This window comes from Gastrolobium bilobum, unplaced genomic scaffold, assembly GCF_033153095.1.
Source record: "Gastrolobium bilobum isolate Gb01-03AN ecotype WA unplaced genomic scaffold, APGP_CSIRO_Gbil_v1 utg134577, whole genome shotgun sequence".
In the NCBI taxonomy this organism is placed as follows: Eukaryota; Viridiplantae; Streptophyta; class Magnoliopsida; order Fabales; family Fabaceae; genus Gastrolobium; species Gastrolobium bilobum.
The window spans coordinates 1-14,169 of record NW_026895144.1 but is presented as its reverse complement, the minus strand read 5'-3'; the positions used below and the strand labels follow the sequence as shown (position 1 = coordinate 14,169).

The window sequence follows — 14,169 nt, the reverse complement described above, 5'->3', positions numbered from 1 at the left end:
TGAGGCGAGTGAGAGGCTGTACCAATCGTGAGAAATTTTTAATAAATCTTCTGTAATAGCCTGCTAGTCCCAAGAAACTTCATTTTTCCGTGACAGTTCTGGGTCGTTCCCAATTCCTCACCGCTTCGACCTTGCTGGGGTCAACTGCAATACCCTCAGCAGAAATTACGTGACCCAAGAATTGAACTTCACTGAGCCAGAACTCACACTTAGACCACTTTCTCTCTCTTTGCATACAGCTGCTTCTCCTTTAAAATCTGCAAAACAATCCGTAAGTGTGCTGCATGTAATTCTTCATTGACGGAATAAATCAGGATGTCATCGATGAACACTATGACAAACTGATCCAGGAAAGGACGGAAGATGCGGTTCATGTAGTCCATGAATATCGCTGGAGCATTTGTGAGTCCGAACGGATGCCCATAACGGGTACGGAAAGCAGTTTTCGGAATATCCTCCGGTTTGACCCGGATTTGATGGTATCCCGATCGAAGATCTATTTTGGAGAACACTTTGGCACCTCTGAGTTGATCCATGAAATCATCAATCCTCGGCAGTGGATACTTATTCTTTACAGTCACCTTGTTCAGCTGACGATAGTCCACACACAAACGTAGACTACCATCTTTTTTCTTTATCAAAATGGCTGGTGCACCCCATGGAGAAGTACTAGGTCTTATGAATTCTTTTGCCAGCAGTTCTTCTATTTGCTTCTTTAACTCTCGGAGTTCCAAAGGTACCATACGATACGGAGCAATGGAAATAGGTCCAACTCCGGGAATAAGCTCAATGGAAAATTCTACTTCCCGCTGAGGGGGTAATCGGGGAATTTCATCGGGGAATACCTCCTCGAATTCATTCACCACTGGTACATTTTGAATTGGATTTTCAACCAGGGTCTCAGCCTCGATTGACAAGAGATAACCTGCTGCCCCCCGAAGGAGCTCTTTACGAACTTGCAACAAAGAAATAGTAGCAAAAGACAGAAAATTACCGTCTCTCGAAGGAACAATGACCTTCCCTGCTTGGCAGTCCAAAGTGATCCTGTTCTCCACCAACCAGTCCATGCCGATAATTACTTCGAAATTGAATACCGGCAAAACCACTAAGTTGATTGTATAAATGCTTCCTTCATACTCCAGAAGAACGCCTCTGCAAATTTCTGAGGCTGTACAGGATCCCCCCGTAGGAGTACTGATTTGTAATTCATAGGGGAGTGGAGCTGGGGTTATACCTATCTTCATAGCTATATGTTTTGCCATAAACGAACCAGATGCTCCAGAATCAAAAATAGCAGAAATAGGATAACCGTTAAGGATTATGTTACCTCGAATAAGATTCAGATATTTCTGCGCCTCATTAGCATCGAGGGTGAACACTCTGGCCTGAGTAGGTTGCTGACTTGCATAGTTTTGACATTTAGAAGCGAAATGTCCAGGTTGACCACATCTGTAGCATGTGTTGCTTCCCTGTAAACAGACTCCAGCATGGTTTTTCCCACAATTAGAACATGCACTGGGACCCTGACGTCCTGCTGATGACTGACCGGGTGCAGTATTTCTCTTGAAATTACCAGTCCGAGCTTGCATCTGTGGACCCTTTCCCTTGTTCATTCCCGTGTTCTTCTTGAAGAATCTGCCCCCTCTGTTTCCTCCCTGCTGTTGCACCGGTTGTCTATTCAAATTTCTTGCTTCCATGATAATGCCTTCTGCCTGCCGACTCTGATTAATGATTTCGGGCAGAGTACGGATAGCCGTGGTCAACATGAGCTTTCTGATCTCGGGATGCAATCCACTCTCAAACTTCTCCACTTGCCACTCCTCATCATAGATGTTACGGTCAAAATTGGCATATTCCATCAGTTGTGCAAACTTTGCAATGTATTCATTGATAGTCATGTTCCCTTGCCTCAAAGACAGTAGCTCTGTGTGTTTCATTCTTCGCATTGCTTTTGGAAAGTACTTGTCCAAGAATACCCTCCTGAACACAGCCCAGGTCACTTCAGTATTCTGAGCTCGCAGCAGAGCTCTCGCGCCAGTCCACCATGTCAATGCTTCTCCCGTCAACTGATAGGAGGCATAGTCCGGCTTCTGAGCCTCCGGGCATCCCATCCGTTCGAAGATATGTTCGATCATCTGCAGCCAGTTTGCTGCAGCCTCAGGGTGGTCTCCACCTTCAAAGATAGGTGGTTGAAAGTTACGGAAGTCCTTCAACCTCCGTCGGGCAATCTCCTCCGCATGGTCCTGCAGCGGGGGTTGATTCTGGTTCTGTTGACGATGTTCTTGCCATTCTTGGCTCATGTTCTGGACGAACGTGGCCAATCCCCCAATTGTTGTGATAAGATCCTCTTCAGCATTGTTAGTCCTTCCCCGAGTGGAACCGCGATTACCTGCCATGATTCTGCACTCGTAATCCATCATCCGGCAGATAGCAAGTAGTGAATATATGTCAAACAACAAGCAAATCATTCAGCAGTTAATATCAATCAATTAAAACAAGCAACAGACAATTCAAGCAAAACAATCACCATGAACCAAAACTGCTCTGATACCAATTAGTGTAACACCCTCTCCTGTATGCATCCAAGAGAGTCGTTTGCTAACTGTTATTAGAGTTGCGGAAACGGATAAAAGCTTTTTCTGAAAAAGATCTTTTAGAGATTGTTGTGAAAAGCTGAATCTAAGAAAAAAAAAATTTATGGAAAGAACTTAAAATGTGTTGATGCTAAAAATGGTGAAAATTTTAGAAAACCGTATCCCTTTAAATATTAATATAAAATCGATTTTTCAAAATATTTTTGTACAGTTAACGAAATATGAATGTAGACGCTTGGGGCTTCGCGTGCATATAAAATAATAGTAAATCGGAGGTCATTCACCCCTTGAAACGTAACTCATAAGTTGACCGTAAACTGTTAAAATTCAGCATTAAAAATAATTCCTTTTCGCAAAACATTTTCAGATTTTCTTAAAATAACCGCTATTCGTAGAAGACTTCAAGCAGAAATAAATCATAGTTTTACAGTCATCCAAAAATCATCAAGTACCACATAATACAGTCATCCCAAGCTTAAAACAGTCAACAGTGAATAAATCCATGACAGCAACAAAATATAACAGAGTTCAACATCCCAGTCCTCAAATGCTTTTACGTTCTCCTGCAATTTAAAAATTGCAGCCCCAAAGGGGTGAGAATAAACCCAATAGTGTGGCAACAAAACCGTAATGCAACAATATTAACTAGGCACAAAATCATAAATAGTCACTTCAAACATTTAATCCTTTTCATCATATATCATAACGCGTATATAACGCCCTTTTTCCTTTACGCTCATAGCACCGTCGTGCGCGTAGCATCACAGTGGGTATTCCTAATGGCTCCCATGAAGGTGAATCCCACTGTGGAACCTATGCGGACTGAAGCCAAGTGTCCCCTCTCCTGGTACCAGGCATGCCTATATGATGCATGCTCAGTCACATGTCCTCAATACAAATATATATATATTCAAGATGTCATGAATCAAGTATACATGCCATGTTATGCAATCGCACCCAACAAAAAAATGTCTTATGGTGTAAAATGCATGCATATATCATATCATCCTTTCATATTCTTACCATTGGCTCATCATCATCATAACATTCATAGAACAAATGTGAGCAACACATCACAATTCTATACACTAGCCAATAGTCACATTAGGTAATACCGCCTACACATACCTTGGTGCTTTTAAGTACTAACCAAACAGCAGTGTATAAGCCCAACGTTTCAAGAATATTGCGCACCTAAACATAAGTATACAAGTCAGAATCCTATTCTATGGGAATTTCCAAACACTTCACACATTTATGTTTCTTTTATCCTTAATTTTCCAAACTGTTTTACCTTATTTCTTTTCCTACTACATTCTGACTTCCTAATATATATTTTTTCCAATGTAATACATCCCAAAACAGAATCGGTTTTGAACTTTTCTTAAGAGAAACGTTTTCTGCCTTCGTATAATTATTTTTTTTTTATTAAATTCATACAGCACCATATTCCATAATTTTTCCTAAGTTCCACATGCATACTATACGGTTTTCTCCATGCTTTAATTCCTACAACATTCTGATTTCTCATAATACCATTCCCATTATGGTGCGCCAAAAACTAAGCATACTGTCCACTGTTTTATTTTGATTCAGAAAAACATTTAGGGATCCTTCACAACCGAACAGCCCAAGGTTCATAAGAAGATCATTAAAATTCATTTTCTGCATGCTTTCATCCTAGGTCCAAGGATCATACGGCGGCAGAATCAAAAGGAACAAAATAAGCTAGAAAGCTATTTCCTAAGCATATATACCAACCGAAAGCTAGATGTAGGATGAGTTAAGGTTAAGAACTTTACCTCCTTGTAGCTCACAAGCCTAGTGACTCACTTGAGAACAGCCCTTACCCTTCTACCCTTCAAGTGTCACGCTACAAGGCTGCATGCAGTGGGGGATCACGCTCTAAGAACTCAGTTTCACAACTGCACGCAAGGGGTTTTACCTTAATAAAACCGTATGGAATAAAGGAAGGAATAAGAGGTTAGGATATGACAAGTTACCTCCTTGAAGTTGATGGTTTGACGACCTAAAACAGAGAACGAAGAGAAAGAGTTGATGCTTGGAGTTGTGCTATATACTCATGGAGCTCACGGTTTCTTTCTAAGATAAATGGAATAACTATAATGGTAGCAAGGTTGATGGTGTCCTATGGGAAAGGTTTCGGTTCAGCCAAGATGGGGAGGAAAGTTTCAAAACCTAATCTTTGTGTCTCTACTCCTCAAGGTCACGGTTTCGGTAAAGGAAATGGAGAATGAAATAGCTATGTTTGATTACCTACACTTCAGCGCTTGGGTGATTGAATGGTGAGTGGGAAGACTGATTTAAGGGCTTAGAAAAATTCATAAAGTATCTCACCCTTCTCCTTTCTTTTCCGTGCACAAGGAGCAAAGGTGTGCAGAATTTCTGCACCACTAAAAGAGCATGCAAGCTGGCCATTAGATGCTTATTGGTTGCATGAGAGGAAGGCTGAATGAGGTTGAGTATTGCAGCAAGTTATCAGTCCACTTTTTGCCACTCCTATGCGTTTATGTCAAGAAATGAGAAAGGCTGACTTACTTTTATTTTAAGCAAACAATGATCAGAATTTTCCACTAAGTCCCATGCGCTCAAAGGGGATAAGGATGAGTCAACCATGTGGAGGTTTTCACCCAATTAAGGGCTGCCCTCTAAGGATTCCTAAGAAGTGATATAGATAACAAAATATTTTGGGCTGAACTAAACCCTTTCAAAGCCACTTGGGCCAGCGACCTACTCATGTGATGAGGGTCCAATTTATTTAATCCTAATGCTTTATGTGACTACAAATCAGCCCAATTGTTAGTAAATTTTTTTATATCTTTTTAGTATTTTAATTTTCTTCTACAACTACCGCTAGATCCTAGTTATATCCTTTATTAAAATTTCACTTGTCTAAGGTACATTCGCATATATTCTAATAATTCAAGCAATTTCTCTACTTCTAACCATAGGAGTCAAAAATTAAACACACATTCCATGTGATTCGAATTTTCAATCATGCATGCTTATGCCTTATAATAATGTATATATATTTCTTAATTACGGGGGCTGTTACACTATTTCTGAGAATTTGATTGCAGGCATAGATGTTAATGTGTTTTCTGCAGAACCTGCACCCACTAGACTTCTCCCATCCACTGAGCAACCACTTAAGTTGGAAGTGAAGGATCTACCTGACCATCTGAAGTATGCATATCTGGAGGAAAATGAACAGTTACCTGTGATAGTGGCCAAGACCCTTCTACCTGAGTGGGAGGAAAAGCTTCTGACATTGCCGATACAGGCCGACATCATTTATCCCATTTCAGATAGCTGGTGGGTCAACCCGTTTCAAGTGGTTCCCAAGAAGTCTGGAGTGACTGTAATGGCAAATCCGAAAAATGAACTGCTTCCAGCAAGAGCTCAGAACAGTTTGAGAGTCTGCTTGATGCTGTTTATTCTCCTTAGGGAGTTCAGGGAGTTCTCTTCCTTCTTTTTCTTTTCTTTCTGTTATTTGCATTTTTATTTTTCTTTTCCTTTCTTTCTTTTAGTTTTTGATTTTTTCATAGGTAGATTTTCCTTTTCTTTCTGGTAATTATTGAGTGGTACATAGAGTAGACATAGATCACAGTGTTTGATAGCATAAATTTGTTGGGCTTTGATCTCGATTCTTGGATTACAACTACCTATTGATTGATTCTGTGCTGTTGATTGCATGACTTGGTTTACCCTTGTGAGGTTTTGAGCCCGCATACATGGCATATCTTCTGGCCATGCTTTCTTTCTTGTGTGATTCTGCTCTTGATTGTTGTCCTCTAGAACTTGCTCTTATTCTTTTTGAAACTGCATTTTTCACTTGCATGCATGAATATGATTGAGGCATTCATTTCTTTCTTTACCCACTTTAGCCAGATAGCCGTCCCTTACATTATTATCCCTTGATGAGCCCCTTTGAGCCTTTATAGCCTTTACTTCTTGAGCCACATTACAAGCCTAAGTGAAAAACCAATTAATTCCACACCCTGGAGATTTACTGAGCAATGGTTTTCACTGTGATGTTGTGTTTAAGTGTGGGGGTTTGCCCGAGGCGTGCAAAAGTTTAAGTGTGGGGGGTGACAATCTGATTCTTTTCTCTGCTATGTGGTTCTTCTGTGTTATATATATAAAAAAAAGAAACAAAACAAAAACAAAAAGAAAAAAAAAAAAAAAAAAAAAAAAAAAAAAAAAAAAAAAAAAAAAAAGAGAAAAAAAGAAAAAAAGAAAAGAAAAAAAATGTGTGTTTATTTTTATCTTTTCATTATCTTTGTATTGTTCTTAACCCTTGCTCTTGTGAATTTCTGGGGTGTTTAGCTTTCTCTTCCATATTCATCCATACCTTTACCTCAGCCCCATTACAACCCTGCATAAAGCCCTCTTGATTTGTGCATGCATGTGTTATGAGCAGTGGAGAAGTAGAACTTGAGCAAGCCTATGGTAGGATGATTTTCTTGAGTTAATTTGAGTGATATACTGAATTAACTGATACACTTGAGAGAAAAATTGAGAGCATCTTGTGAGGAACCATTTTTGTGCAGTTAGCAGTTGCAGTTGAAGTTAGCAGGTCTTGTGATTTGAGATTAGGGAATTTCTGTCCTGATTGATTTACCTGTGGAAGACTTGTGATCTTTGTATATTTTCTGTATGCTTCATAGTTGTTAGAAATGATTGGTTGATCTTAGTCTTTGCTTTCAATTTTAGTTTGTTTTTGCCTAGGAGTGCAAAAAGATAAGTGTGGGGGAATTTGATAACTCATATTTTGTTACACTTATTTATTACTCTTGGTTGGTACTTTTATGATTTATTTGAATTAAATAAAGGTCTTTTGGGTCAATTCACTATTCTAGATTTTAGTTGGGTTTAATTGATTTTCGTCATAATTTTTCAGATTTACACTACTTTTGTATTTTGACCATATCTCACTCTACATATGTCCGATTGACTCCGTTCTTGTTGCTATTTGCAGCTAACCGATAGGGATACAATCTCTATTTCATCTACTGAAGCCCAATTCGGACGGGAAGATGGTCGAAACTTGATCTCAAGATGACGTGTTTTGCTGGAATTTTATTTTGACCTTTGGACTTGTAATTCACATTAGGACCCAATGTGTTTAGGGCCCAAGGCCATGTTTTATTTTATTGTTTTATTTTTTATTTAGCTTTCATTTTATCTTTGGGCTGAAGTGATGAAATCCTAGCCGTCCTGCGTGACGGCTATTTAAAGGGGACTCTAGGAAACCCTTGGGAGTCAGTTTTTACAACAGAGAAGTTCTCTCTGAGTTTTTATTCAATTGCGTTCTTCATCTTTTTTCTTCTTCTTCTTCTTATTTCAATTATGCTTACCTTAGCCATGCGAGGCTAAGAACCTTTTAATCAACCTAAGGGTAATGGATTCCATGGATTAGTCTTGAGGGTCTGCGTTTATTTCAAATCAGTTTTCGTTTCCCTTCCAAACTCAGATTGATATCGTGTGATCGTGGATATTCAATCTGAGGTTCGCGATTACGATTATGGAAAGGGATTAATCATCAGATTTGATGATTAGGTTGATTGACCCTATGACCTTAAATCAAGCGGGCTGATACTCTGCGATTGTATGAGTAGAAGCATTGCCTTTGATCAAATGCTAAGCGATCGCTTAGAGAGGGTTGTCAATTGGAAATAAAGATTCTGATCCGATTGACAAATCAATCACGATTCTGATATTTTCTTATCAGAGGAAAGACGTCCATGGATCCCAAACCTTAGGTTGGTTATTTTTAATTACGGATTTTTATTCCAAATTTATATTCTGCCTCTTTAATTATTGAATCAAAATCTAAAACCCCCCCTTTTAATTTTCTGTTCTCATAAGCGATTTTAACCAAAACAATTTCCTTGAGAGACGACTTAGGGTTTCCACTTTACTGGAAATTTTCTGAACCCTAATTAGAAAAATAATTTTTAATTTGCGCGAGTTCGACAGCTCGTGTCACGCATATCCCAAATCACTAAGCAAAACAGGCTGGAATCTCACAGTGATTAGATGAGAGTATTTGGGGAATGAAGTCAGAATCACTCGTCGAGTACAATCTCTTGATAGGATAGCCAAGCAAATCCTAATCGAAGAAGACTGGGGCTCAATCATACCGAGTTCAGTTTCTTCCTATGAGTCAAATACCGAATAAATAACGAATCGAAACTATGAATGAAATTAGGGTTTTAGAGTGGAAGAAGATTAGAGTTAGATAATTCTTAACATGGAAACTTAGGATTCGTGAGTGGAAAACGAATACTGGATTAGGGTTCGAAGAATTCTTTAAGGGGGCGTTTAATATGCGAGATTCTTGAAGAATCCCGAGAAACTGAATTTTTCTAAATTTTAAATTTATGGATATTATCATAAACTGAATGTAAAAATCATATATTTGAAAATTGAGATTCCCGACTAAAAAAAAATTTCTCCTCTACCAAATGCCCCCTTAAGTGAGTGTCAGAGTGAGTGAAATGTAAATTGTAAATGAAAGATAGTAAACATGAGATCAATTGAGATAAGTCGTCGACAAGTGAGCGCAATGCGTAATAGGTTCGGTTCGGTTCGACTTGCTAATAAACTAGTTGTAAATTGGGTCAAACTGAATTGCTTTAAAAAAATTAAAAACGGTTCAAGGCCGAGAACTGCTTTAAAAAACCATTTTTTTTGTTCAATTTGGTGTGGTTCCTAAAACAATTCAGTTCTCTTGGATATTTTGCACACCCCTAGTGAGATCTCTAAACAAGAAATCTCAGTAAGACAAGGGGTCCTCAAGGACTCTTCCGCCCCGAGCTCACTTACAAGTATAATATAAGTTCAAAAGCAATAATTTTAATGCATGTTCATGTTAAGGCATATATATCATGATAGTATAATCTCTTGCTCAACGAGCTAAATACTATAACTCATTAATCATGTGATGTATGTAGATGTGGTTCGACTGGCCAGGGAACAAGATAGAGATTATGCACGTCTGCGACCCATCTAAACATAAAAGTCGCAATCTTGTGCCTTACACACCAGAGTCGCTGTCTAATTGTGTAAGTAAACAACATCACTTCCATACACTACATGCCTTACACACCAGAGTCGCAGTCTGATTGTGTAAGTAATCAACAGACATATTCACATATCTCAGGCATATATCAATGCATATAACATTTTCATAAAAGCATATCATGCATATAAACCACCCTCCCATGGAAGTCGGTGGAACAAACAACAGATCAATCCGAGGACACGAAAGCTTACCTTTCAAGCTAGCTATCCAAACCAAGAATCCAACCAAGCCCAAGGTCCACACACTGCACAATCACAATCTATTTTGGACCGATAAATATATCAATATACATACTCAACAAATCTTTGACATAAAGACAACGCATTTCCTTACGTTTCATGTCTTTAGGCTCTTCACAAAGCCATAAGCCCTTAATCCCTTGATTCCGACTTAGTTTAATTATTACAGAAGTCCACATAAGTCAATCATGGGTCCACAAACCCAAAATGACATTCTGTATGAACAGTACCGTCACTGTTCCGAAATTCCTAGAATATCCGGATATTTGTCGGGGACATATCCGGATATTCATATCCGGATATTGATATTTGGATATCACCAGACCCCATATCCGGATATCCATATCCAGATATCCGGATATTTCACGACATAATGCAGTTCTGCATTTTCGCGAAGATATCACTTAAATGTTGGGTTTTTAACCCATTACAACGTCCATGCATGCATTTTTAAAGGCTTTTATGTTCATGTTCAGGTTGGATACTTGTTTAACCCATTAAGCATGACAAGACACCTTTTTTATCAATTAAAACTCATGACCAATGGTTGGTAACACTTACCCAAGCTTTAAAACATAGAAAGGAGTGCTCTTGGAGCTCACCAACAACCTCCAAGGTTCTGACTTTGAAGATGCACGAAAATGGCACACAACAATGGTTCCTTTCCTTCAAATATTACTCCTTGAAGCTCAAAATGCCTTCACAAAGGCTCCACCCTCACAACTCAGCAACACAGCACCTAATTCTCACCAAGACAGACCTCAAACTCAGAAAGGTGAAGGCTTTCACCCTCCAAACACACACCTCTAAGTGTTTACAAGGTTTAAAGAAAAGAATCCATGGTAAATGAGGTGACTTGGGAGAGTTTTCATGCAAGAAGGCCAAAGGAAGAAGGTGGCAGCTCACACTCAGCAAATTCTCACGTAGAGAATGTCAAGTTTCTGACCTAGAAACTCATGCACACCTATATATAGTCTAATTAGTTTTAATCGCACAATATTAGTGTCAATTGCTACGCTTAGCATTTTAATCCCAAACTTAGGATTCTGAACCTACTCATTTTTCTAAGATTTATCATATTTTTATTTTATTTTTCGCAGCTCCTTTCCGATACTCGCTTTCCATAGCCAGTATCAGATTCTGGCACCAGTTCTCATTATTTTAACTTGAAACTCGTTTTACAAGTCCTACATATTATTCTAGGAATATTCATGCACTTATTATAATTTTCCGGGATACTTCATCGGTACACATTAGTACCGAGTAGCAGAACCGGTATCTGCACTTTTATTCCGAAAAGCGACTTTCAGAATTCTTAATCACTTTGTATATTTATTTTAGCCTTCTCATAATTATTAAGGTCAATTATGGAATTATTTCATAATTTCACGCATTTAATTAATTATTATCCTTAATTAACGGTGCGGGTTCTTACACCAAAGATTACCCACATTTCAACGGTACCTTTGGGTTGTACGCATTCTTCAGCAAAACCAATTAATTCTGAACATCCAGAGATTAGATGTTCTTCTGAGATGTGCATCGCGTGCAAGGTATCCCAGAAAATAGTATCAGTAGAACTGCCATTATTAATCATAATACGTTTTACTTGGAGATTAGCCATGCAAGCTGAGATCACTAAAGGGTCATCGTGGTCTGGAATGATGTCACCATAATCATCATCGTCAAAACTTATGGCCTGCCTTTGGACACGAGAAGTGGAAGGGCGAGCATGATCGTGCACTGTCATTACTGATTTTAAATGCTTTTTGTGTTGGGAGCTGGTCGCGCCTCCTCTTGTCGTTCCACCGGCGATGGTGGCCAAGACGCCTGCCGCATTATTGGGTAACAGACGTGGTTGCTGTTGCGTGATGCGCTATCTATTTTTCAATCCAGTTCCTTGGCGTCTGTCAGTAGGATCGTCCCGTGCGGTGGAGTTCATCTCTGGGATGTGTTCAAAGGAGTATAATTGTCATATCTTTCCCATTTTCTTTTTTCACGGAACTTTCGCTGGACGTTCTTTTGGGTATCTCTTTCAAAGTTATTCTTGTCTGCTTTGATATTGGAAATTTCGCGTGAGCGATTATAATCTTCCAGATTAAAATTTTTTTCTGATCGCACACGCAATTCTTCAATGGTACGTGGTCGTTGTTTGGCTAATGACATAGAGAAAGGGCCTTCTAGTAATCCCTCAGTAATGAGATGTAAGGAGACTTGTGGATCTAAGTCTTTGACGAGGAGTGCTTCATCAAAGAATCTGTTGAGGTAATCACGCAATGTTTCGTTTGGTCCTTGTCGCACCGTTTTCAACACGTGCGTGGATTTGTATTGCGCTTTGCTTCTTGCGAACCGTATAAGAAATTGGCTGGTTAAATCCTCCCAACTTTGTACTGAGTTGGGTGATAGCACGGAATACCACCTAAGTGCTGTCTCCTTTAAGGTTGTTGGGAACAACCGACCTACTATTGGGTCAGCTACATCTTGTGCCATCATGTTGGTATGAAATTGTTCTAGATGTTCCTGCGGATCTCCCTTCCCGTTGTACTTTTCAGTTGTAATTGTAACATCTCTAGGGATTGGGGTGTTCATCATACATGGAGTAAATGGATTGAGAATTCGAGAAACTGTCCGAGAATTCCCATGAGAATTCTCATTAGTATCCTTCAATTCTTCACCTTTTTTGTTTTTGTGACCCGAAAGTCCACGGTCGCCCGTAGAATGTTCCTGCACCGGTTCACTGTCATCAAAATTTTCCAGATTTATTTCATTCTCAGGCTCTTTGTCTTTTCTTTTTCTTTTTCTTGGTTTCTTTCTTTAGCCTTTTAGAGGATCTTTTCTTTTGGAGGGTCCTTTTTCTTGGAGGGTCCTTTTAGAGGATCCTTTTACTTGGAGGATCTTTTTAGAGGATCCTTTCATTTGGAGGATCCTTTTTATAGGATCCTTTCACTTGGAGGATCCTTTTAGAGGATCCTTACATTTGGAGGGTCTTTTTTATAGGATCTTTTCACTTGGAGGGTCCTTTTTAATAGGATCCTTTCACTTGGAGGATCCTTTTTTAGGATCCTTTCATTTGGAGGGTCCTTTTTATAGGATCTTTTCACTTGGAAGGTCTTTTTAGTGGATCCTTTCACTTGGAGGGTCCTTTTACTTCGAGGTCATCGCGCTTTACTGTATCGCGCCCTTATGTTTGAGCAAGTGAGATCATGTTTGATCCTGTCTCTTTATTTGTATGCGCGATGAATATAGTAATCATATATGCATGTGCGCAATATATATATCAACAATGTAGAAATCCACAATCTTTATTTGATAATTTTGGAAAGACAAATATTTCTCAAACAAAAAAGACTTAACTATAAAATATCTTAAGCTTATCTGCGTTCCATGTGCGCGGGATGGTAAGCCCAGACAACGTCTCGATGACATATGCACCTTTATCAGTCTTGCTTTGGATGCGATATGGACCTTCCCAATTTGCGGCTAGTTTACCTTGTCGCGCGTTCTTATTTCCAATGTCCGCTCTTTGTAGGACTAGGTCTCCTACGTTGAAACTTCGTTTAATAACTTTTAAGTTATAACGCGCTGCGACTCTTTGCTTTAGTGCCGCATCCTTGACATGGGCAATTTCGCACATTTCATCAATTGCATCTAAGTTATGCAGTAAGGCCTGCGAGTTGCTTTCTTCATTCGTGTACATTCTTCTCCATGATGGCTTCGCTACCATAAACCATGCGGAACGAGGTTTCTCCAGTGGTTGAGTGGGAGGTAGTTCTGTAACCCCACAACACAGTCCAATTATTCAGGCCAATCTCATTTAGCTGCTTCTAACATTCTTTCCAATCCTCGTTTCAAGACTCTGTTTGCAGCTTCTGCCAACCCGTTCGTTTATGGATGTTTAACAGAAGTGTATCTCTGTGTTTGATGTGCAAATCTTGAAGTATTTGATTGAATTTTTTATCCACAAAATGTATACCATTATAAGTTATAATGGTATGAGGGACTCCAAATCTACATATGATTTTTCGATAAAAGAATCGACGAATTCTATTGGCCATTATTGTGGCTAAAGCTTCTTCCTCGATCCATTTGGAGAAATAGTCTATCGCCACTGATAACCATTTTACTCCTCCGACGGCAATCAGAAATGGTCCTAAAATATCCATTCCCTATTGGTAAAATGGCCAAGGGGATATCATTGAGGACAACTCCTCTGGGGGAGTATGGT

At 39.1% G+C, this 14,169-nt stretch overlaps 1 protein-coding gene across 1 annotated transcript; it reads right to left on the bottom strand.

Annotated features, from left to right (window-relative positions):
- Window positions 1-209: 209 nt before the first annotated feature.
- Window positions 210-2,396, bottom strand: LOC133295080 (uncharacterized). The gene has a single exon (XM_061493899.1). The coding sequence runs from the start codon at window positions 2,394-2,396 to the stop codon at window positions 210-212; it is 2,187 nt and encodes a 728-aa protein (XP_061349883.1).
- Between the last annotated feature and the right edge of the window lie 11,773 nt (window positions 2,397-14,169).

Excerpts from the sequence above, each read along its gene's own strand:
- LOC133295080 (XM_061493899.1), bottom strand. The coding sequence starts at position 2,396 with ATGGCAGGTAATCGCGGTTCCACTCGGGGAAGGACTAACAATGCTGAA.